General features: G+C 42.3%; 1 protein-coding gene across 3 annotated transcripts; it reads right to left on the bottom strand.

Annotated features, from left to right (window-relative positions):
* Nucleotides 1-1,471: 1,471 nt before the first annotated feature.
* On the bottom strand, nt 1,472-25,451 carry AP1S3 (adaptor related protein complex 1 subunit sigma 3). 3 transcript variants are annotated; one of them, XR_003534699.1, is made up of 6 exons: nt 25,279-25,366; nt 12,114-12,292; nt 10,822-10,930; nt 9,764-9,901; nt 8,485-8,820; nt 1,472-1,482 (listed from the first exon to the last, which is right to left on the bottom strand). XR_003534699.1 is itself a non-coding variant. In XM_027686010.1 (5 exons), exons 1-5 carry the CDS (start codon nt 25,279-25,281, stop codon nt 8,785-8,787), a joined length of 465 nt encoding a protein of 154 aa, XP_027541811.1. In that variant the 5' UTR covers nt 25,282-25,451; the 3' UTR covers nt 8,336-8,784. The 3 variants fall into 3 exon arrangements, 2 of the variants coding, with proteins under 2 accessions (XP_027541811.1, XP_027541813.1); XM_027686010.1 differs by lacking the exon at nt 1,472-1,482 and having other exon boundaries at nt 8,336-8,820; nt 25,279-25,451; XM_027686012.1 differs by lacking the exons at nt 1,472-1,482; nt 25,279-25,366 and adding an exon at nt 12,392-12,464 and having other exon boundaries at nt 8,336-8,820; nt 12,114-12,294.

Here is a 25,451-nt window from a genome sequence, read left to right as displayed (position 1 = left end):
CTTTCTAGAATTGATTAGCAACAACGGTGCCAATGGACTTGAATTTCGCATGTGCCTCATAATCTTGTATTTGGACCCTAAATAACATTTCAGTTTGCAAAAGCACCAAGCTGCCATCTGACAGCTGCCATAACACCCTATGCAATTACTTAAGGACAAGAAATGGGGAATGCAACACCAAAAATGTGGTCATTCCTCACACAAGGCTTTCCAAAAGACTTTGCATTCTTGGCAGAAGCACACACAGAAAAGAGAGGAGAAGGTTGCAGAAGTGCCACCAGCAGGAGCTGAGGGCTGAGCAGAACACAGCTCCTGGGCTCCACTGCTCTACCTTCTCTGGAGAGACAGAGGCTTTCCTTCCCTCTGTGGAAAGTCAGTTAAAATTCAGTAGAGAAAGGAAGAGACAGGAGATGAAGGGGTGTTTATGCAAGAACAGACATCAGGAAAAATAAAGGAAGAAAAACAAGTTTGGAGAAAACTGGGAAGATTTGCAAAAAAGTGGTAGAGTATGGGGCAGTGGCCATCCAGAAATAGAAAGCAGAATGAGTGAAAGCTGTGGATAACACCACTAAAACTATCCCTCTCCAAATGGTGTGGAAACTGCATCTGAAGATCCTCTTTCTCATTCCTCCTTCTTACAAAAGCCTCTCCTCTGGAGTAGGGCTCACCCTCTTTGCCCTGCTCCCTGCTTCTGCAGGGACACTGGAAGTGGCAGAGTCTGCCTTCACTCCTGCCACCGGCTGGCACCAAGGACTCCTCTAATGCTCTTGGCTGCCATCCCTGACTAAGAGATCTCCTGCTTCCCCAGGCTGTGCCAAGAGAAAGTGGCATGCCAGAGACCCGGAGGACCTCCCTCCTGCTCCTGGCCAGGATCACCTTGGAGCAGAATGGGAGCAGTAAGCACTTTCACTCCTGTCTACTTGTGCCACGCTATTACTGCTTGGCCTCACACACACAGCCTTCAGCAGCTACAGAAACTCATTACTTAAAAAAATTACAGAAACCCCTTAACAACCCCATATTTGCCATCAGTACTTTCTTAAAAGAAAACATGGTATTTTCATTAAAGAACAGAAGGAAAACAGAGGTTCTCATCCCTCTTTAAGTACCCCTTTCTGTTAGTTTTTTCTTTTACTGGAGATATTTAGGGTCTTAGATTTTCCCCATTCTTCTGCTCCAATGTGGCTAATATTTAGGAGAATCTTTTTCACACAGGAGGCACAGGTTGCTCTGCCTGTTAATGCATGGCAGGACAAGCCAACCCTTGTGTCTCCCAGCCAGCCTTCCCCTCTTCCTGCTGTCCCAAAGGATTTAATTTCCCATTTCTTCTGGAAGTCAGTGCAACCTCTTGGGACACTGTTTGGGCACTTACATGCTGAACAGGACTAACCTGACCATCACACTCTCTGAGATCAGCTGCCCACACGTGCTCTTAGCCCTTCCCATGCAGCAAAACACAATTTAGAGTAAAAGCATTTTAAGCTGATATATTTTTTTGAAGCAGGGTCTTACATGGAGCACAGCCATGTTGTATTAAAATGCAGGTCTGAGCTCTAGCTCAGCCCTCACTGCCAAGCAAAAGCCACAGCAAGCTAGACCTAAAAGCGTGGCTCTTCCTGGGAATTCAGTGGGATGCTCAGTGGGGTGCTCGGCAAGGCCTGGCAGGGCAGAGAGGGAGCTCAGGGATGAGGGATGAGCACAGGTGACCTCTGCCCAGGCCTGCCAGGCACCCTGTGTTTTTAGGGTCTGTTGCAGGCTGTGCACCCTGCCTTCAGAAGAGGCACAGAATTGCAAACACAGCTCCTCTCCCTCCCCTCTGCAGGCGCCAGGCTGTGCCCAGCTGTGCCCCAGTGCCCCAGAGAAGCCACACAAGGCAGAAATCATCCCTTTTGCAATGCCTCTCTTCACTGTTTACCTTGGCTTCAAACCACACCCTGCTTCATATTCTAAGTTTCCTGCCCTCCAGAAGAGCCCTCCCTGTCAGAGGTGAGCTCTTCTGCTGCTTTCCAGCTGGAAAATTATGTGCAGGAATCTCACACCCACAGCCAGAACCTATTAAAATTTATACAAGCTTTATTTCTCATTAATTTTATCTTAAAGCATGACTCCAGAGTGGTAACAGTGAAAAGAGCTCCCCTTTTCCTGCATCTGAAAAGAAATAGCTGTTTCCCTGGTGCTGAGCCAGCCAGGGAGAGGGGTTAATTTAAACCTCAAAAATGCAGGTACCCCATTAAAGCAGTCTGAGCTTTCTTACATGTTTGTAACAGAGGACACCCCAAAGCTGAATCCAGGCCTCATGCACAGCTGTTTTAAGAAGTTACAGAGTGTAAGAAAACAGGAGAAAGAGAAAGGAATTGTGCTTCTGATTTTCATCAATTTAGTTGGCTATTTAAATTTTCAGACCAGCTACTCATCAGCCACAAGTGAAATGGTTCACACAACAGAATCAAGGTTAAAACCACTTAGTACTCCATAGTGAAAGCACAGCCAGCCTTGTACTTCACTGTTCCTGAACATTACCTGGGGGTTGGACAGCAAAACAGAGAACCCCTTAAAGGGCTGCTGCACAGGGAAATGTAATAGAGGTTTTTCTATATCTGTGCTTGATATCACAAGTATTACTGGGCTTATCTCACAGGAAAGGAGCTGGCATTAAGAACAGCATTTCAACTGAGAGGGGGGTTTAGTTTTGGGGCAGACTGTCCAAGAATGTTTTGGATTTACCAGCACAGGCTGATTTGAATTTGTTAGAAAAACATCACTCAGATACGATTTAAATGCAGCTGATCCTGCCTGGGACTGAAGGATGAACAAGACTTCTTGAGGTCCCAGTCTTTCCACTTTTGTGCCAGACTTAAACATAAATGCTGGAGTATACATCACAACACAACTTTTTTGGCATATTGATTATTTTCATCATCATTCACAGAACGGTCATGCTAAATGTTGCTGTTTCCTCATATTAACCCAACCAGAATGAATCAATGTTTTATCATATTTAAAAATAATGTATGATATTTCATTGCCCTCTACAGTACCTCTTTGCCAGCAGAACATTCTTGTCATTGCCAACTCTGTATCAGCCCTTGCCAAACAAGAACTGATTACCCAAGGCAGTTTTCCCTCTGAGAACAGAGAAGGACCACCTTGTCCCTGACAAAAGAGACCAGAAAAAACCCTCCTTCATCCCAAATGCAGCTGTCAGCTTACAAACCCAGCCAACTCTTTGTTGTTTTTCCCAGAATATTTCCTTCTTGCCACATCGTCATGTTGTGCTTTCAGAGCTGTTATCCAGCATAATACTCTTCTAGGACCACGTCCCAAGCCCTCTCGAGAAATAAAAAAGAACAGATTCTTTCACCTGAAACTTCTGTGGAGATGTTCCTCTGTGACTTGTCGTTGTTGGCTCAGCTCAGCTAAGGCTGACTCCTCACTGTGAGCTTGCAGAAGAACCCTGAAGCGTGATCTCCACAAGGCAGGGAGACTTAAAGCTGCTGACAATTTATTCATGCAAGATCCTGGTTCAGAGAGCAGCTGAAACCCTCAGCAAACTCTAATGAATTTGTCACCCTGTGTAACTGGGGATTCTACATTCAGCATTGTTTTTCACAACAGATACACCAAATTCCCCTCTGCAGGAAAAAACATCAGCACTCTTATTCTCCATTGCAGAGCCTGGTGTGTAATGACACATACTGGGTTTGGAGTAGGAACTCCAGAAGAGAGGAAAATTCTCAGTGGCAATTTTAAAAGGAGATGACAGAATGCTGAAGTCAACTTTAAAATACCTTCTGATTGTTCCCCCCACCAAGTTTCCTTTCAGCATTAGAGAGTAGCAGTTTTACCACACTGATACACAGGGGTAACCAGATTTTTCCATATGGGTAAGTACACAGAAATGTTCCTGACCTCATATTCCTGGACTGTCTTTGAAACCTACAGCTACAATCAAAGGCAGAAGTCCTCAGCCAAACTGCTACTGTCCCCTGCCTTACTGGGGGGCATTCCAGACCAGCTACAAGTTTGTTTTCAGTGTGTCCCTTCCACAAAAGTTGAACAAATTTTGTAGTGTACTGGGAAAGAGGAATGCAAATAAGATGCTATTTATTTCTAGACAGCCGAAGGATTAGCTCTTAATTATTTTCTCTGCATAAAAACATGTGGTTACAAGAGCTGTTGAATGAGTAAATAAAAAGATAAAGTTAAGTGAGCTAGATAACAGAATTTGAGATAACTAGAATTCATGATAATATATACTGCTGGTCTTGCTTAGGCTTTGCTAAACAATAATTTGAAGAATAGGTTCTTCCTTTCCCTTAGCCTGCGTCTCATTAGTCATGTTCCAAGGCAACAGGTTTCCATGACAGCAAACATTAACTCTCTTGGAGCACAACCTGTTATTTCTGCTACGAACACTAAGCTTTCACTACTATACTTTAACCTAGACCAGCTATCTTCATGAAAAAAAAATCCCTGAAATATCCTAACAGACATTTAAATCAACAGCTGTATTTTATTTGTACGGTGACCTTGCCAAGGAACATGCAGGCTACTGAATTCTGTAGGAATGTCATCGACTCCCCCAGAAGGATGCTGTTACCTGGTCTGAGCTCACAAGTTCTGGCAGCCATCTAAATTGAAAATACAATGATGCAAGATGATGATGCAGACTCCATGCTCATAAAGACACTGGATAAAGTTAATGAAAACCCCACCATAGGGATTAACTGCAGAACTGAGACCTTTGGGTTTAGTCATCTTATGCAGGGTGAGAGCAAAATCCCCCTCACACAGGAGCTGTGCTGACAGAAATATTTTCAAACACATTTTCAGTGGAGCAGAACGTCATGGACAGGCAGGGATGGGAGTTCTCTCTCTATATGAACTGTTATTTTGAGGGGACTGTTAACTGAACGTCTCTGGGTATCTTTGAAAGCCCCACTCACACTGTTAGACTCTTGTAATCTATCCTTATAAACCAGTCCCTCCTGACACCTAATGTACCAGTCCTGCATGCTGTATTACTCCTATACAGCACAGTGCTAAGCAGAGGATAGAAAAATGTGTTATCTATTCAAAGGACTGTAAAATAAAGGAAAAAATGGTAACTCATCCTTTTATAAGTACAGCATTATTCTGCCCAGTGAAAATTCAGACACAGAATCACATCCAAACTTTACTGTAAGTTTCCCACCTGAGTTTCTGAAAGCACAGCGGGGCTTCACAGGAGCAGTGAGGAGAAGGTGTTGAAGATTCCCTTTCAGTGGCTCTTTGTTAAACAAAGGCTGATGAGGGGTAACCTAAATGTCAATTTTTCCTACAGTTATTTGTAAGAGTTGACACCTTTTAATGAGCCATTACACTCAGAAATTCATAATGAAAAAAGAAAACAAAAATTATAAAAATGAATCCTGTGAGATCCTGCCACTCTTGCCTCTCACTCATGATGATCTGTCATATTTTTAATATTCCTTTTGACATTATTACACTTATTTTTACCCCAGTCTAATATCTGCCTCTCTCTTTGTTATTGCCATCCTATGTTCAAAGATGTCACAACTCATGAGTTGTTAACAGTAGCAGACAGAGAACCAGCTCTGTCCCAGCTGGTGAGTAGTAAGATCACAAGAAGAATCCTCCAGGCAGAGATGCCCGTACGAAAATCAAGCAGCTTTTTGTTAGATGCAGCTGGCAAAAGCAAGGAAGGGAATCTAGGCTAGCAACATGACCGTCATTCATGGTTATTTTAGTAAACACGATTTTGCAAACTAGGACATAAGTACTTGAGGCTTGTCAGCAAGGTGAGAGTTTAGGTAACTGCAAAAGATGAGATGAAATGGGGAAAACTGTTAAGGAATCTGCTAATACTTTTTTGAATAATAATTTCATAAAGTCATCTCAAAAACTTTACACTGAGCATTGCCTAATATAGTCAGGCAAGTTGAAAAGAGCAAATATAAATGAAATGGGCAATGCTCCCCAGCTCTGTCAATTATGTGCAAAGATACATGCATCTCCTGCTCTAAGAAAAATCAAGGAACTAAGATAACAAGAGAGACATCAATGATGAGCTCTGCTCCACAGTGCACTGATCTATGCAGAGTCCTGTTGGTAGCAATGGAGTTCCACAGAGATGGAGACACAGGCTTTCTGACAGTGACCTAAGGGTAACCCGACAATAACAGGGTTTCATTTGGGCTTTTTCCCTTTGGGAAAGTTGGGTTGAGCTGAATACCATTACAAAACCATTCAGGTGAGTGATCCCTTTCTCACTGAAGATTGTGAAAAGTATAAATACAAGTTTTATGTTTCAAACCAATCTGTTTTTAAATATGCAATACATGCAGGCTGACACTTGCAAAACTCACATTAATTAATGCTCACCTGCCTGCTTTGTGTAGCCCACCTATAGGCAACAGGAAACTGTAGATGTTTCTTAGAGCATGAACATAATTTAGCAGTTCTTTAGAGTACTTGACATATACTTTCCATTCAATTTTGCAGTACAAAGGCAGGTGGCACAACAAGCACACCGTATTCCAATGAATTTTTGCACTAAGCAAGGAAACCATACTAATTCCTTCACACTTCTCAAATTGACACTGGATACATCAGTTTGGCAACACTGTTCATTTCAGATGCTATACTGATATGGCTGGTATAAGTACCCCTAGCTAGTCTATTATTTTTTTCCATAAGGAATTCTCCTTCATTTGAAATTACAGGGAAAGAAGTCTTCTAGCTCTCCTTAGAATGACTGAAAAGACAGGTTTATGATATCCTTATTCATACCAAGAAATTTTTTGAAAATCTTATTTTGATATAATCCAGAATTGAAGCAACATGACAGTTTCAAGAGTCAGAGAATCACAGCATGGCTCCAAAAAGGAGTAAAAGCAAATCAAATTACTGATGATTTCACTGAAGAGAAGTCACTTATAAAGAGCAGAAGGAGTCTCTTTGTACATTCTGAAGTGGATTCTTAATCTATTAAACACTCTACTTTTAAAAACTTCATTTCAAACCATGAGAAAATAATATACAACTCATACAATTTCATTAATTTACTATTAAATTGGATGTCTTCAGAGCTATTAAAACCCCTTCAGCAATTTCACTATTTTTTCAATGCTCAAAGTATGCCTTTGACATCAATGCAGAGAAAACAGATGGATAAAGTAATTATAAAAAGAGCAACATGATGCTATGAAGCAGCTTGTCACAGTTTTTCTAACAGACCAGGAAGCACAGGCAGAAGAGGGGGCCGACAATCACCACAGTTGTTGTGTTATGTCAAAGTGCCCCCACCCTCAAAACAACCTCTGTACCCCTTCCTGGGAAAATACAGACTAGGAAAGAAGGAGCAATGAAAAAATTAGAGTAAGCATGCAGGACATTTAAAGATTAGAAATCAAGGAAATGTATCTTGACTGGAAATGTGAATCAGTGCTTGGATCATTCTGGCATATTTGTCTGATAACTTGCCTAATTTTTGTACAGGATAATTTCATGATTTGACAGAGGCAAAACATCTAGCTGTGAGTTATGGGCTAAGATAAAGAGAATTTCCCTGAGCTTTGAATTCTTTTAAAGGAGGAAATTATCTCTCCAAGGAAGCCAGTTCAATCAGTTTACAGGGTCCAAATTACTCTGAAAGACAGTTATGTTAACACACTCGGCTCCATACACACACAGCTACAATGTTTTAAGACACAGTAAGGGACACAACCCAGCTGACTCTTCTCTCTATTTTACCCTTTTTGCAGCTTGCAAAGTTATAAAAGACTGATTTAATTGTCCAATCTTCACAAAAATGGGCCACGTTCAACTACTTGAAAGCTGATCATCCCAATAGGTGTGTGAATTTGAGACTGGAAAATTTTAAAGGGAAATATGGGTTTTGGTGGATACCAAATGATATATGAGATTATCTTCACGCTAAAATCCCAAAGACTAATTTTTTCCTCTTCAGGTTATCTCCTGCTCTCAAGCTGCACACTTCCAAAGTTTGGAGCCTTTGCACAGGTCCAGGGGATCTAGGAAGGGGATAGGAAAATGAGGAGGAAGACAGAAGCAGGCCATCCACATGCAGCAGCAGAAATGATTCATTAAACCTTAGGAGAAGCCTACCTCCAGTCAGAACAGTCTTCCAGATCAAATGGAGGCATGGAGTGCACTCCAGTAGCAGTTGGAACAGTCTTATTAGCAGACTAGAGCAGAAAAGAGAGGGAAGATCGTGAAAGAAATGGGCTGGCCCAAAGAGATGCACATTTCTTCTTATGCTAAATGGGTTAATCTTGTCACAAAAAGCTTATGAAATCAGGGCCCACAACAATTTGGCTTTTAGAAAAAAAATTATTATTAGAGCAGAATAATCATTACATTCAAAATAATGGACATTTGTACAAAAGTAGAGTCATACAGTCAGCAGTGAACCAAAACTAGTAAAAATATCTCTTCAAAGTACTGTCAGAGTAGCATTACAGTACAAAATCTGTAGCTAAAAGACATGGTAAAAAACAAGAGTTCAGTCCAGCAAGGAGAAGAGAAAACTACACCCAGGGTAATAACAACTCTGGGAAACTCATATGCAGAGTAATGCAAAGTACAGAACTGTTAAACCCTCTGCTACATTAGCTGACCTTCATCTTCACCATTATACAAACAAACCCCTTCAGTTATTGTTTTTTGGTATTTCTCTGAGAATCTGGCACTTTGGGAAGCAATTTCAGGAAGTGCATTGTAGAGGTGCATACAGCAGTTTTCTCTCCAGGTAGTTTAACATTAAAATGCAGGCTTGTTCATGTATTCTTCCACTGTCTAGGAAAAAAAAAAAGAGGAAACAACTGATGCATTATGGAGTGGTACAGTTATATTCATAGAAAAGCTCTTGTCCTCCTTGAGGACAGTTGTAATTTTGCATGGAATTAGATCAGATTAATTAAAATGTAGGAATAATTCTGCTTTAAAAACATGTAACAGAGTGGTTACATGAGAATCTGGTCCTCAAATCATGATATACCACAGCTGTGGCTAAACTCATCGTGCCGAGTGGCCTCTGTACACAGCTGGCTGAGTTCCACGGGCACATGACAGACCACTGGGAAAAGCTGCTCAACTCACACAGTGTGTCCTGAGCTAGTTCTACCCATGCGCTGCTTCCTTCAGAATTAGGATGGATCCTTCACTATCGAGTTAAAAATGAAGTAAATCCATCCCATGCAACTGCTTTTGCCATTCCTGGCACAACGACACCAGTTACAGAGAATTCCTGCAGAGTTCTGAATAAAGGTTACATATCTGTGCTGGCAGAACTACACAGGTGCTTCTGAATGGAAGTGGAGTTTGCCAGCACATACTCTTTCCAATTTTAAATGTTAATAGTACGTCATCTTTTTCCAATGTATTAGTGAAACACAAGAGATTTTTCCGTATTTATATATACATATAATATAATCTTAAAATACGATCTTATATTATAGAAATACCTTCGATGCGTCTTAAACTATTTCTTAATACACTATCTGTGAAATTCTAGCAGTTAAACTGCAAGAGAGCAACAGCCATTTATACAGTCTCCAGATGATTCCAAGAGGGTTGAACTGAAAGCTTATGTAACTGCACCGTTGTAGCTGTTGAAACTGAATGCAAGACACACTTGGATAATTAACTACCAGAAGTGCTTAGCTGTGTTTTCAGCTCCTGTCAAACAAGGAAGATGTAGGAAGATGATGTGTTTGCCTTTTGTCTTCCTCTGCCTTACCTCCTGCAACATGTCACAGTCTTCTATGGCTTTCACTGCGGTCTTCTTTGAAGTTTCTTGTACTTCTCCACCAATTATAAACTCATCAAGAATAAAATAAGCTTTTTCAAAATTAAAGATAATATCCAGCTCACACACCTGCCAGAACAAAAGGACACACCACATTTAAACCACTTTTACAACATTATAAGCACTCCTGGGTCAGAAGTTGTTGGATTAATCAAATATACTCAACATATGCACTCTTGTGGCAGGTAGCAGGGTGAAGAAAGAAACTGCATATTATGTAATGTTGAAGCCTCTTCACATAAACAGACTTACAGCAAAGACATTCCTCTTATTATTAAATCCATACTGGCTCTCAGAGAACAAAGCAGACTTCCTAGCCTACTAACCTTATCACAGGTCCTACATAGCCCTTGCAATATGGGTTTCACTGAGCAAGACAAATTCCCTGCCTAGTGACAGCCACCAACCGCTTTTGTGTTTTGAGGCGGTACAGATACGAGTCATGGCACACTGACTGAAATGAGATGAATTAAGGTAGCCAGGATAGTTTCAAAAATATTCCTAGAAAAGATGGGTCCCTTGTAGTCTTCAAAGACTTACTAAAAGACTTACTTGGACCTTCTTCAGGTCTTTTCTTTAAAAACACACCCAGTTTATCTTTTTCCTCGTTCTGTGTCCTTAAGTGTTACGCAGTATTATGAAATAAACAAAATCAGTATATCTGAAGACATCAGGAGGGAGAATTAAAGTACTTTTACCCAAGGTTTTTTTAAAAGTAATTTTCCTCAAGCTTTCTCTTCAAATTCTATTCCAAGACAGACATACTAAGCATCAAGATTAATTTGGGGGGGGGGGGGAGAAAGGATGGAAAAACAATCTTATGATTGTTTCAGCACTATTTTATGAATTACTCTAATAATGAATTTCACTCTGGATTGAGAAAGCCTGCAGGGCAAGTACTGCAGATGGAAATGTGAAGTAAATGAGCTTCACATAGCTTTGTTTATCAGACAGACAGGAATGAGTTCATGGGAGAAAGTGAAACCTACATTTCCAAAGTATTTGTCCAGGAGCTCTACATATCGATGAACAACCTCTAGTGTCAGGAGCTCATTATCCTGGTCTTCTATTGCACAGCAGAAATACAAACTGGCATACCTGGGGAAAGAGAGGCAAAAACATGAGAGTGAACAGCTGGGACCTCAGTGCTCTGCTCGTCTCTTAGTAGTTACTCGTATGACAGTTAATTCCTATCTAGTCTCTAAAATAAACATTGTCTTTCATTCTTATAGTGTCTCAGAGAACACTTTCAAAGATCAGAGAATTTAAACAAATGATTATTTTAGTTAGACCAACAAACTCCACCCTTGGTAAAGTGGGATACCTCCAACACTGGTTGGGATAAAATAAACAATAAATCAGTAGTACTTTTAGGTCTCTCTCACCTGCTGTAATAGCACTATAGTAAGTGGGGTTAATTAAACTGCAGGACAAGCTACTCCTCCTAATTAAAAAAGCCAAAAATAAAGGTGAAAGGAGTCACATCTCAGTAAGCCTGCTGGCTATCAAATGACAGTGTTTTACACAGGGCCAGAATGCATGAAACTGCTTAGACCAAACAACCTTCACAACTAACTTGCAGCAAAACTTTTATGTTTAAACCAACCTATGATGCAAGAACAATCTACCTCAGTTCGCTGGTGCTGTGGCTGGCTCACAGCAGCTGATCAGATGTTTATATCCCTCCTTTCACTGCATGGAACTCAATTTTTGCTAAACGGGAGATGTTGCTTAATTTGTGCAGCTATACCTTAAGGCTACTTTTGTTTGCTACAACTTTAGAAGAACGAACAGGGAGTAAATGTCAGGTATCGTGTAACCGGGGACCAGTGATTTCTCTGGAAAAGGAAATGGGAATTAACACTTCCCAGAGCAACAAATATTTCAAAGACAAAATTTGGCAAAATGTTGGAAGTACCTCAGAACAATTCTTGCAACCCCCCAAAGAGCCTGATAAAGCCCAGCACACATCTCAGCAGGCTACCTTGTTGAATCAGAAGGCACAGTGAAGTCTAGAGCTTTCTAACCACCAATACTTATTAGACTACTCCCATTTTTCTCATTTGACAAATTGTACAAGTATTTTGCACCCCACAATTTACCCTGCTGGTTTGTCCAGGGACACTGCATTGTTATACACAGTTAGATGGCAGGCTCCTAACTGAGCCTAGCACTAAGAGTGTTGTTTGCTGCTTTTCTTGAAGTGAGCCTTTACTCTTTTCTTCTAGCATGTGTTATTCATATGAATAATAATTATACATTCTTATAAAATTACTCACACCTTTTGTAAACAAGCTTGAGGTCTTTCCAGTCAACAAAACTACTTGTTTTTTGATTGCGAGACAAAATAATCTGAACAATTTCTCGAATGATCTTTTTCTTCTCTTTATCAGGTAGCGTCGTGTACCATTTCTGAAGCCTTAACTTCCCCTGCCGACTGAACAGCAGTATAAAGTGTATCTAGAGTAAACAAAGCAACATGGTTAACACCAGGGCCATGGCCAGAGAAGAACAGTCCTCTGACGGTTGCCAGAAATCTTGAGTCTTGGCCACGCATCTCCAGTCTTGGTGTGACGTTTGGACATGGTGTCAGTAAGGTCCACGGGAGGCTGAGCATGGGAAAGATCCCTCCTCCCTCCTGCTTCTTCCCCAGGCCAAACCCTCCCCTCCCTGTGGGACCTCTTCCCTAGGCCAAACCCTTTGCATCCTCTCCTACCCATTCTTCCTTACCTTGTGCAAACAGTAGCTTTGTTTCCTTTTCTGTCTCTGCCCTGGGGAACAGGAGGAGCATCACCACTTTGCAGTGGTGAGAAGAGGGCACCACCCCCTCCCCCAGCAAGATCAAATACCTCAGTGAAGGGAATAAAGACTTATCCACAACAGGGCTAGGGAAATCAAGATCAGTGTGGCAGAAGACTAGAAATATGAATACCGAGACAGTAATCATAATCACTAACAATTCTGATATTTCAGCTCACAAACAAAGCAGCAGGTTCCTAGAAGAGGCAATAAGGGGCAGAAGAACTTTGGAAAGGAGGCTTGACTAGTTTTACTAAAGAAATCAGCAGACTGTGAAACACAGACAGTTGTGATGATGGACAGACCTCATTGAGCAGGGATATATTATATTAAATAAAGTATAATATCTACACTGTTCTAAAATCTCCAGTTTAAAGTTAGTCACAATTTTACAGGGTTTGATTCATAAGCAGTATTACTGAAATACACAAGAGCCAGCTTTTAAATGCCAGTGGGGCTTTGGGAGAAAAGTATCAATTCACATTTATACAAATGTGAATTTGTATAAATTAGCAGGTTAAAATAACTGACCCTACTGTATGTGAGCAGTACAATAAGCCATTTACTCAGAGCGCAGAAATGGTGTTAAGAATGCAGGGCATCTATTTGAGGAGGACATCCTTCTCAACAGAACATCCTCTGCTAAATGGAAAAAAACTCCACAAACCCACCTAGGGGGGATAGAGACGTTTTCAATGGCTGAAGACGTGAACTGCCCTGTTCTTGACAGGCACCCCCATTGCTGTTCTCATCAGTACCAATGCCTGGAGGCCGGGGATGTGCAGGAAGGATGTCTAACTGTGGTCACACCCATGTGCACGATGACAGGTACACTGCTGCTTGTCTGTGCAGTGACTGATGGCTTCCCTGGATCCCAGGAGGACCAGGGAGAAGCACAGGAGCCTTGCTTTCCTCACTTGCTCCCAATCATTGCAAAGTCCCAACACAAGATCTGGGAGATCCCTTACGACAACCCCGTTCTCATTAGCCTAATCTCACCCTTCCACCCTACTCCCTTCTGCTTCTTGGTTTCTATTCCAGGTTATTGCTGTACCTATACTTCATCACTCCATTTCCCCAGTGAGGATTATAAAGTTAATGTTCACAATCACTATCAAGATTACAATGCAAATTTCTGTAAAGATAAAATCACTCCACGCTCTGGTAAGGTCTGAGCAGAGAAGTGCACCAGAGAAGCTTCTGCAAAATAGAAAAAAAAGAAAAAGCTACTGGATTTTAAACAAAGCATTCATTCATAATTCAGAACCATTCTCTCGCTATTGAGTTGCATAGTTGTTGAGTAATCCAAAGATAAGAGTTCTGACTATATTGAGAAAGACTTCAAATATAGGATTGTTTTAGGGAAAGGAGGACTGTTTTATTTATGTGTCTGTGGCAGCATCTACTGCTGGAAAAAAGGCTCTCGCCATCATTAGTCTAATGTGCTTGATAAAATTACAAGGATTTTGTAGCTGCCTTGTGTTGAGTCCTATAATACTCTCCAGACGAGCTTGCAAATAAAAACAACTATACTGCTGGCAGTACACACACCCTGATTACAGTGAAGAGCAAAGCACCGTGTTTCTGCCTTTCTCTGTTTATATTATCAACTGGGTTTGACATGGTAGTATTCCAGCTGCCAGGGTCACCCCCTCCCAGTACATGTAGGGACAGCACTTACTGTCCTTACACTTGTCCACTGAGAGGAGCTGGATGAATGAAAGGCTATTTTGCTGGTTGCACAGCACATTAACTCCAAAGCCCTTGTAAAGATGAATATGTTTTGAAAAGCTGAGCACAGGTTTTACAGATAAGAGCAGCAGGTCAGCAGGAGTCCTTTTAAAAGCCATCAGGTACAGGTAGCAGCTATTTGATAAACAAATTTCTAAAAATATGGTGAATCATCAGATAGGAGAGGATGATCAGTTTTGACTGAAAATGCCAGGGAATTAGTCAATGAATCCCTTTCAAAAGCTGACAGCATGTTCAGCATAAGACTGTGAGATTTGAGACATCCTCAGGAAGAAATGTATTTGCCTGCAGTGCTTTAATAGGGAAAGAAAATGAAAGGATATTCTGGTTTAGGCTCAGCTGTTGGACCCAACAGACCTTAAATCTGAGTGCCTGCAAGTAATACATACATATCTCCAGGAGAGCAACCTTGTGCCTCTAAAAGGTTAAATAAATACCAACAAACCAGGGAATCACTGTGAATATTACCATTATTTTTTGCTGATTAGTTACTTCAGGATGTTATGCTTTACCCATAGCAAAGTGCGATGCTCTTCACTTAAAACTGCTTTGAGAACTTTATTGTTTCTTCTAAGGATGCAGTTGATGTCTCACCACCACTTTCATGAGCAGGGGCAACATTCTTTGCAATCAGAAAATATCTATTAATGCTCCTAAATGCATCAAGATTCGTACGCAAGCTCCAAAATCACACTGTTTCATATGTGGAATATAACTGCGTACCTCGTATGGTAATTTTTACAGAAATATATGCAGCTAGAAAATAGGTAGAGCCTCTACTGTAGTACAATTCTAATTTTACAGTCTGCACAATAACAAGGTACATATGACTGCCCAGCTGAGAATTACTGTAACAAAACAACACATTACAAAGCTGCAGATGCTTGGAAGAGAAAATATTGTGGGGGGGTTTTCTCCTCTTTTGGTTCTTTTTCCTTTTTCTAAATTCTAAAACTCCTTCAATCTGGGTTAACTCTCTAGGAGTTGTAACAATATTACATTCTCAAGAGGTTAAATAGCTTCATTCCTGTAAGCATAAGCATCCGTTTCATTCAGTTCAGCTTTCTCTGCCCAGTCACACTGACACGACACAACACATTCCTCACTCTCATGGCTCTGTTCATTACATCCCACTGGAAAGATTCTGATGCATCAATAAACCTGGAAATGTTGAAGTACTGCACAAACACAGATCTAACAGCTCATCTGTTCCTTGCTCCTTGATTGTGAAATCATATTTGCTTTCCTAAAGTGTTAATGACAAGGTGGATGTTGATTAAGGAATTTTTCATTGGTTTCCAGCAGCCAAACTACAAATAGAGGTAGATTATATTGCAATGTTTTACTTATCATTAAAAGTTCTAACTCCAGAGGAAAACAAAGGCAAATGACTTGCTACAAGCAAAATACCTCAGAAGCAGGGTGCTTGGTTCCCTTTCCTACCATCCTACGGGGGTGCTGGCTGTGACTAACAAGCACCAGATCCAGGGGCGATGCCAGAGGGAATTTTTAGGTCCGAGACTGAGTGGGTTGGGATGAGGAGTACAGTTCCTACGAGAGCATCAGCTGCCTTCACATGTGGAGTCTGTGGAGACAAGCTTTGGTCTGGGAGCTGAGAGTAATTTTATTAGTTTGTTTTACTGAATCAGACCCAACCACCTACAGCACTGTGCAAAATGACCTCCGTAAACGTCACTAAGTAGCCTAAATGACTCCACTTTCTATTTGTAGGCTACTGGAAAAAAAAAGATTGTTCTTTTTTAAATCCGGCATTTAAACCAGATTTCTAAACTTGAACTCTTATGTTCTCATGCACCTCTGAATCAACTGCTGCTTTAAGTTACATGACAGATTGGGAAGTTATGGGGCCTTCTCTTTTATTGAGATCTACAAAGCTGTACTGGGATAAAAACTAACACCCTTAGTTTCAGGGCTACAAAAAAATCATTTAAATAATTTACCAGTAAACGGAACAGACACAAAAAATGCAAACTACAGGTTTGCATGCTTATGAACAGCAAATAGAAGAGAAATATGTAAAACTAACACACACTGTGATTTCTTTCCACCTTCCTTGGGAGACCTTTCCTTCCTTTAGCTAATGGGCTGTCATGATGTGATAAGCAGCTCACCCAAGCTTCACTTCTGGACTGTTCTCTGCCAGGACTGGAGGTCCCCTTTGGTGCAGCCTTCCCCAGTGTTTGGCCATTACACACTCCAGACTGATCAAACACATTACAGTTGGCTCACTGGTTTCAAACTCGGATCATTTGTGCTTTTACAGAGGTTTTTAAATTTAACCTAATCTGTACTGCAACATTTAGCACAACTGTCTAAAGGGCTCCAGCCTGTACTCTATTACATACACAACAAACCACCCATAGGGAGAGCAAATAAAGATGACTCCATGGGAAGACAGGGGTCATTTGTCCAGTTTACTGTCCAATGGTGTAAACATGTAAAAGATGCCACATTTCTTCCTGCAAAGTGAACTCCAGGGGCGTGCAGTGAGGCTCTAATTCACCCCACTGTGAAAAGAATGTGCCCCAGAAATGCTTCTGCTCCTCCCATAATTCAACCTGCACTACATTTGCTGACCGGTTTCAAACCTGTTCTGTGGCATCTGGCTGCTCCAGGTCCTTGGGGGGAACAGGAAGATTGCAAGGAGCCTCAGGGGAGGGGAGGCAGAAGAGGAAGACTGTGGAAAAAATAGCAAGCATCCTTCTCTGGGCAAGGATTTGCTTGGCTAGGCAGCTCTGTTACTCCAGCAGCACTGGGGGTACATTCTGCTCCAGCTGAAACCCTTCCAAATTCAGTTAAGAGCCCTCCAAAACCAAAGCCACCTTTGTAAAACAGAGATTCCTAAAATTCACATGTAACTAAGATTTGCAAATTAGGAATCGCTATCCTAAAACATCTTGGCAGAATGGGGAAACTTAAGATTTCCTTAAAAACTTTCTGTAGGGCAACAGGCGATACAGGACATGCTAATGGATGAAAATTCCTGGACCTCACAAAATGGGAAGTGGGATGAAAAAGCCACACCTTCAGCTGCTGCCAGAAGCCTGGAGAAAACCAGACTGACTAGCTGTACCTGGTGGAGGAAACTACTTTTTATGATAAAGTTCTCTTTTAACTTATTTTGATTCCCTGGAAGTCTGCTTGATCTTCTAGCACTGTTTTAGTCTAGTTGAGTTCATATTCTACTTATCTTTTGCTATTTTTCATTCTTTTCTCTGATATGAAAGAATTTATGTCCCAGCACAGACAGCTGCCCAGATTTTTTTATAAGTATTTATTTTTACATCACATCTGAAATTGAACAAAACCTGCTTTCATTAAATTTTAAAAAGTATAAACATTCACAGTATTCCACCTATTAAGTGACTTTTTTTTCTCCAAAACATTTGAAGAATAAAAGATTTCTTTTAGCTTTCACTTTGTTTAGTGTTTGTTTTTTGGCAGAAGGAAAGTAAATACTGAAATTTAAAAAAAAAAAAAAGAACAGCTATACTGTGAACACAGAGATGGTTTGGAATGTCAGGTGTTTAGGGTGAATTGAGAGAGATGTGCTGAACTGACAACTATGGACCTACTAATAATCTACCCACATCAGGATGAGGCAGAATACTAACACACTCAAGTACAGGTATTTTGGTATTCTGCGGTTGCACGAAGTCTCCATCTGGCTACTGACCTTTAATACACACTCTGGGGTTTTAGACACTTCTAAAGCAAATATGTAAAATTCAAAACAGACTACTTTATTAAACATATTAATTTCCTTACTTGTTCACTCTGTTGCTAAAACATTCACAGCAGCTGAGAGACGTTTGTTAAATACTGTTGGATCTCAGCTTTAAGATTTAAAACATACATTTAGCCCACATGATGTAAGCAAATAAGAACAAAGAAAACATGCACAAAACTAGTAACACAGAAGCACCATGTTGCTGCCTAACTGGCACAGGATTCTTTCTCACTTAATCTCCATTAGGAACATTTCTGAGCAATTTCCCCTAAACAATACATCTGAAGTCCATGCAATAAAAGCAGTGCCAGATCATTACAGGTACACGTGACTATAGTTACACATTGATTTTATGCTTTTTCCTGTTGCAGAAGTCACTCTTATTACTGAAGACTTTAAATGGACCAGCACACCAGCACTTAAAGGATATTTATAACATATGGTATCAATCCAGACAATAACAACCTTCTTGTTAGCCTCGAGTTAAATTGAACTATAATCTAAACAATATAGCTCAGCTCTAGTTCTGAACCAAAAACATCCTGAAGCTCCTCACTTCTGATCCCTACCTAAGGATCAGAAAACAAAGCTGAAGGAGCTTTATAAGTGCCCCGTGAGTGCCCCACGAGCTCCCTCCCGCTCTGCTCTTGCTTATCATTGTATCTTAGTCCTCCCAACCTTGGCTCATTCCACATAAATTGGTGGCATTCCTTCAACAGTGTCCTCCCTACAGCACAGCATGTGCCTCCTCCTCCTCACAGGCTGCCAGCCATCCCACCAACGGCAACCCCGGATTTCCAGAGGAGAGACAGCACAGCTTTCCAAGACAGCTCCTGAGCTGTAGATGCAGGCAATGGCATCCAGTTTTTACAGAGGAAAGTTACTTTTGGTTTTCTTAAATCAGTGCTTTTTTTATTCCTGCAAGTGGAGTTACTCCAGTTTCCCGGCAATAAGCAAGAACAGATCCAGGCCGGGAGTTTGCAGAGAACCTGCCTCAAGCTCTGCCATAGGACAGCGGGCCAGGAACAGCAGGACAGCCGTGAGAACCAGACAGAGGGCACTCCAGCTTCAGTGCCTCCCCCAGGGGCAGAGAGAGGCAGGGGTGGCAGCTGGCTGACCTCACAGAAACCAGCACAATTTGAAGACATTCAGAGCAATTTTTAACCAGATAATCATATCTCTTCTGCCTCCTAGGCTGGCTGGGCTCTTAGAATTGTTTTTATTTGCTTATATGTTTCTGGGAGGCAGTGAAAATCTTCATGAGGTTACTATACAGAGGAGAAGATCAGGGAGAGGCTGAACAAGCTACCAGAGCTCCTCCTAATTCACTATAACCTCAGTGTACTTCACAGTCACAAGGAGCTATTTTTTCAGTCTGTTCCTTGAACAGCTAGTGAAGAAACAGAGCTGAAATCTCATCCAATGGGTTCTGGTAAAAGGTGCAGCCTCTTTTAGTTTAATTTCCAGTTCGCCTTATCAGGTATTTGCAAAGCCCTGCTGTGTGAAGGCACTGCAGGGCCTTTCCCTTGACTGACCTCTCAAGGAGCAAAGTTAAAAGCTTTGCTGTGGGACAGGGCAGGCACACCCAGAAGGTGACAAGTTTCCCTGGCTCCTCAGCCAGCTGACAGACAGTGCTTCAGCCTGGGGATTCCCATGCCTGGTGGAGCAGGAACAGAGCCTCACACCCATTCCTACAGCTCCCAACAAAGACGTTCACAGAAAACCTGAGCTCCAAAAGGACCAAAGATACACATGAGTTTGGATCACATTTGTGAATTACTCTGAAAGAGCACAGGAATAATTTTCTTTTAAATGCTGAAGCATTTCATTCAGGTATTTTCAACAGAGAAATTCTCAATTTTCCCTTTTAAAACGGCATTTTTTCATTAAAGTAAAAAAACAACATGGATTTAAGCTGAGCATAAATATAAAAGATGCAACCACTGTTTACAGAAGGAAGGGCCAGATCTCACAAAATGCTTAACATTGGCCCCATATTTAGCCTCAAGACTGAGAAAGCAGAACACAAATTCATTCTGCTATTCATCCAAGTCTTGTCACGAGATTTGGAGGAAAGGAAATGCCTGAGGTACTGGCCCTTCCCCATCTCCATAACCCAGTGGCTGTTGTGAGAGTTTCCTGTAGTCCTTCCCATGGCTTCTCCAGAGGTCAGAGCAGACCAGCACTCACCCAACACTTCATGTGTTCACCTGTAGTGCACAGTCTTGCAAGACAAAGGCAAAAGACAGTGAAGTTCTTCATTTTCTTTAAACAAAAGTGAGTCTATTTCTCATTCCTTTGCAGCTTGTGCCCAGCATTCACCACAGGGCACTAAGCAGAGGGTGATGACCACAGAGTTCCTGCACTGGTTAACAAGCCATTGAGAACTGTAAGTGTCTGAGCAAACCTGTCTCCAAGCTCTAAGGGCAAGGAGCAAGGCAACAACAGGCATTTACTGGCTAGTGAAGAGGGATTTTAATGCCCTCCCAGACAGAGGACAACAGATGGATATCCAACATAAACTCAGAAAGACAGAGAAGAAAAAACCACTGGTGTGCAGAGTACCTGGGGTTACGCCTGTGATATTAAGAAACCCACATCCAGGACATACCAGGCCAGAAAGACATGTCTGGCCAGAAAGGCACGCCAAGCTTGCCTTCAAACACAAACGTAAATTTTACTTTCCCATCCTACCTCAATGCCTCTGCATGCTATATTCCTACTTGCAAAATGAAATGCCATTTGTGCACGGTTGGATCTTGCAACTCTATCTCTACATTGCAACACCTGCAGAAATGCAAAGGTCCAGGGGTGGCCACTCAAGAAAGAATGCAGCCAAAGCAGCCAAGAAAATGCAGATGACAGCCTGCAGGAATAGGACAGTAGGAGAATTAATGGGCAGGGATGGTAACTAGTGGCTGAGCACATGTGATACAGACAGAATTGTTTTTACAGGAGCAGTATTGTTTTAACTTAGTCACCACTGGAAGGACCAATACTGGTGCACAGAAATGCCTGATGAAGCAAAAATCTTGCAAGTATTTCAGGGAGGAGCAGCTCAATCTGCATTAGTTTCCTCAGTACTTTCATCATTTTGTCCCTTTGCTGCTCTTGCAGGTAACTGATGCCTTCAGAAGGTTTGTGAGATCGTTTATAAAGCATGGGATTTTTTAAGTAATTAAAGATATGGAAAAACAGCAAACATTTTGCATGGTCCATATGCTTGGTAGCATTTTCTTGCCTCATGACAGACCCAGCTGCCCACTACCCCTCCAGCCTTCTTCCTGCATTTGCCAACCCCAGATGTCATGGCTTTCTCCAATGCCCTCCAGGCACTCCACATCCTAGTAACTCCTGGCTCTGAGACATGCCTACAATTTCCTTACTTGTGAGTGAAAATATTAAAAACAATAATAGTTAACCAAAGAATCATTTATTTTGCTTTCCAGAAATGAGCCTATTACCCAGAGACAGCAAAGTATGCACCGCAATTCCTGCATGGACAGCTCAGCCAATCTGTAATGATCACGAGCACTTGGAGAAGGAACATCCAAAACTGGAAAGTCCAACATTACACATTCTCTGAGAAAAACCCTAAAACCCATTTTTCCTAGCAAATCCCACAAAACTGTATTCTACACGGAGTAACTGAATGCCAGATTATGGATCACCCCCTGAGCTGTACTCTGATCTAAGCAGCTTCCAGAAGGAGACAGCATAAGAAACAGGGCATGTGTGAATCACTCTGGTAGTCCTATCTCCATGAATCACAGGTTTAAGGATTCAGGGATTGAAACTGCATCCAGACAACCCACCTGTGAACCCACCCTCCATGAACTGCCTAACTACTGGGACACCCACAGCACCCCCAGCAGTGGATTAAAAACATTCACCTACACTGGATAAAAAAGTATTCCCTTTTGTTTATTATACATTTAGTGCCTAAAAATGTCACAGGATGTACTCTGATTCTTCTTGGAGCAACCAATCTTTATAGTTTTCATGACTTCATGCATTTGTATCACTTCCCCTGCTATCACCTCTTTCCAAGCAGAAAAGTCCATCTACTCAGGACTTTCTAAACAAGATGCCATTCCATTGCCATTTTCTACTATCATACTAAAGTTCACTACAAGAAAAATTAACAAAGAAATACCACATGGACTTTTTTTTCCATGTACAATGCTGCCTTGAACAACAAGAATAATTTATTTGTCATTTTCTCTCCTCTCATCTGTTCTAATCTGCTGTCCCTCTTGTCCTTCAGAGCTAAATGCCTAGAGGCAAAGTTCATTGTCTTTGTTAGGCCAATACACAGCTGTAAAATGGAAAATAATGTAAAAAGTGGAAAATAAGCAGTCATTCTTTGAACTATAGATAGTAAATTCTGTGCAGCAATGAAAACATCTTTTGCAGATTCACTTTAACAATTAACAACATTGAGACCGTTGGTGAGGTCGATATTCAGAAGAGCTGAGAGTTCATTTCCAAACACTAGGAAGGTATCAGCAGCTGCAGTCACAGCAACTAATATTTCCATCCAAGCCTCTAGATCAGTGACTGTTTATCAAATGTCTTGCTAAGTGGAATCAATGCTTGTCAACTCCTTTTCTATTTGGGCCAAACACATTTTTGGAGCCACCGTGCTCAATGGGATTCTTTTGATCTTTCTCCAGGGTTTCAGATTGTGCCCACAAGTACTAATTTGTCTCCCCTTACTGATGAGTAGCACAGGTAGGAGGGAAGCAGAGCCTTTACTGTGCAGGCACCAATTCTGCACTCAGAGCTTCGCAAGCAGAGCCATGTACTGTCACGAAAATAATACTGATAACACTGAGGCAGCAGTAGGATCAAGGTGTTGCAACACTTCCAGGCACGAAAGACTACAGCAACATGTCCTTGGGGACACTAATAATTTTCTTCACTGTACTCTCTCCCCACTCTTTGACTTTGTTGAGACGGCCATTCTTTGTGACATGTTTCTCTGCTGCACCCACATATGTCAGGGAGTAGAATTTAGTCTTTTCTAAAAAGTCTTTTTTAAAAAACATATCCCAAAGTAGCAGCTAGGCAGAAAAGCTGTCTTTCTCAGTAAGATATGAAGTCAGCTTTGCTAAACAGACTCTCCCCCTGAAACTTCCCTGGAAATCTGCAAGAGCAAACAATTGAAACAACCCTCTTGCTAAAACATGGTACTATTTACATGGCACCTTCCATTCCGCTCTCAAAACACAGAAAAAAGGTTGCAAGCATAACTCTGTCAGTCCAAACTGGAGGAAACAATGCACAGAGAGTTTAAAGGACCTGTTGAAAGTCTGTCACTTCTGAGCCTGAATAAGTCATATTCTTGGTTTGTAACCCAGCAAACCCTTATTTCTTGACTCGTAACCCAGTGTTAACAACTCCTTCCTGGAGACCGGATGACAGAGGAATTTTAAGTAAGGGTTCCCTGACAAAAGAATCCTTTCATCAGCACTGGATCTACAACAGGAGAATAGGGTAAGGCTGACAGCACTAGTTAATGTAACAACACCAGCAAGGGTTCATACTATGACCTCAGAAAAAAAAAATTAATTGTAAGAATGCACACTCAGCCGTGTAAAATTCTAACCACCAATACAGCAGACAGTCTCCAAATTGTCAATAAGCAGCACTATTGTGAGCAGAGCTCCCCTGGGACCATCGTGAGTGCTTTGAAAACTGGCATTTGTAAAGTACATGCATCAAGGAGAGTTCTGAGATCAGCTTCCCTGAAATCAGCTCCCATATTTACTGACCTTCAAGGGCAAAATAGGAACTCCAGTTGTTTACATTAGCTTTATTAGAGGGAATTGGATATGCAGGGTTGTCTTAGGGTGTAACCAGAAAAATTACATTTATATAGGGACTTAAGGTGTGGAGATTGCATTGCCATCTGTAAATTCATTACTGTGCATATTCTATTTGCATACGTAATGACAGGTACACCTTTCTAAATACAGTGGACTAACACATATTTAGCATTCTGGCTAAACTACTGAGAAGAAACATAGCTCTGCCTTTGAGGATAGAGACAAACAACAGCACTTGGCCTCTGCTGAAGGAGTTGAGAGACTCCTGTTCGGCTGCACTGCCAGTAACTGGTATTACAGGTGCACACAATGGGCGAACTGTGCAAGACAAGTCTGAATTATCAAGCAGTGAGACGGCTTCTCCATTAAGAGGCATCACTGACCATCTCACTGCTTGAGAGCCCGCAGTCTTCCTTGGGAAAAATCCAGCCATTGTTCTCAAGATATTGGTCATCACGCTTAGCATAAGAGACTATCTACAGAAACCCTTACTGATCCCAGCAAACCCCCGCCAAGCACAGCACTGGAGAGTCAAAGAGCCTCCCTCCTTTCCAAGCTCACACAAGTCGCTGCTGCTGCTGCCACTGCCCAGCCGTGGGTCCGGGTCACCCATCCCGGTGACCAACGGGCGACGGACACACCCGGACCCACACGCTCTCTCACAGGCACGACACTTGATGGAGAGCTGGAGCAAAACTCCTACAACCCCTGTGAGACCAGGCAGTGGAGCAAAGGCACCCGACCTGGAGGCAAGGCTGCTGTCCAAGCTCTCCACTTACCTGGTGCCAGGGAATACCCCTGGGGAAAGGCTCTTCCCAGTGATCCTGTCATAGGAAAACCCGCTGCCCAACACGGACCCTCTCTGCACCAGTCAGCCAAAAGACAGAGATCCATCTGAAACCACATTCGATCCTTCTCCGGGCACTAGAGCCGACTTGAACCTCAGCTCCTCAAGTTACAGGAAGGCTTTATGAAACCTCCCTGTAACAGCCTTGTTTTCCTGGTTGGCCACGAAACACCGTCGGCGTGACCCGAGCTCACCCCGGGGGTCGGAAAACAGAAACTAGAATATATAACTTCCATTTCCTCAAAAAAAAAAAAAGGTGCAAACCTTGCGGAAACCCGCTTGGAAACGGCATTTCAGCCTCTCGGCGCAGCCGGTGCTGAGGGAAGCGGGGCAGCCCGGGTGTGCCCGGCCTCCCCCGAGCCCTGACAACGCGCCCGTCGAGGGCTCCGCGGCCCCGGGGAGCACCGGGGGCGAAGGCGGGGGCGGCGGGGCAGGGCGGCTGGAGCCGGTGGGGTCGGACACTTACCATGGTGCGGAGCGCAGGCTGGGAGCCGGCGCGGCCCCGGCCCGGCCCGGGTGGCTCCCGGGCGCTCCCTCCGCCCTCCCCGCCCCGCGCCAGGTGAGGCCCGGCCGCATCGCGCCTTCCCACAATGCCCCGAACGGGAACTCCCCGGCGCCTCCTCCCGCTCCCCCGGGGCG

Source organism: Neopelma chrysocephalum, unplaced genomic scaffold (assembly GCF_003984885.1).
Source record: "Neopelma chrysocephalum unplaced genomic scaffold, ASM398488v2 Primary Assembly neopelma1_70, whole genome shotgun sequence".
In the NCBI taxonomy this organism is placed as follows: domain Eukaryota; kingdom Metazoa; phylum Chordata; class Aves; order Passeriformes; family Pipridae; genus Neopelma; species Neopelma chrysocephalum.
Note: the sequence above shows the minus strand (reverse complement) of the source record. Positions and strands in the feature narration are given on the sequence as shown.

What these genes read in the sequence shown, in the direction of transcription:
- AP1S3 (XM_027686012.1), bottom strand. Translation starts at nt 12,449, where the DNA reads ATGCTCAGCCTCCCGTGGACCTTACTGACACCATGTCCAAACGTCACA. An exon ending in TGGACAAATACTTTGGAAAT is followed by an intron (nt 9,902 to 10,821) that starts GTAGGTTTCACT and finishes TTGTTCTGGCAG; the next exon opens with GTGTGTGAGCTGGATATTAT. An exon ending in ACTGTGACATGTTGCAGGAG is followed by an intron (nt 8,821 to 9,763) that starts GTAAGGCAGAGG and finishes TTTTTTTCCTAG; the next exon opens with ACAGTGGAAGAATACATGAA.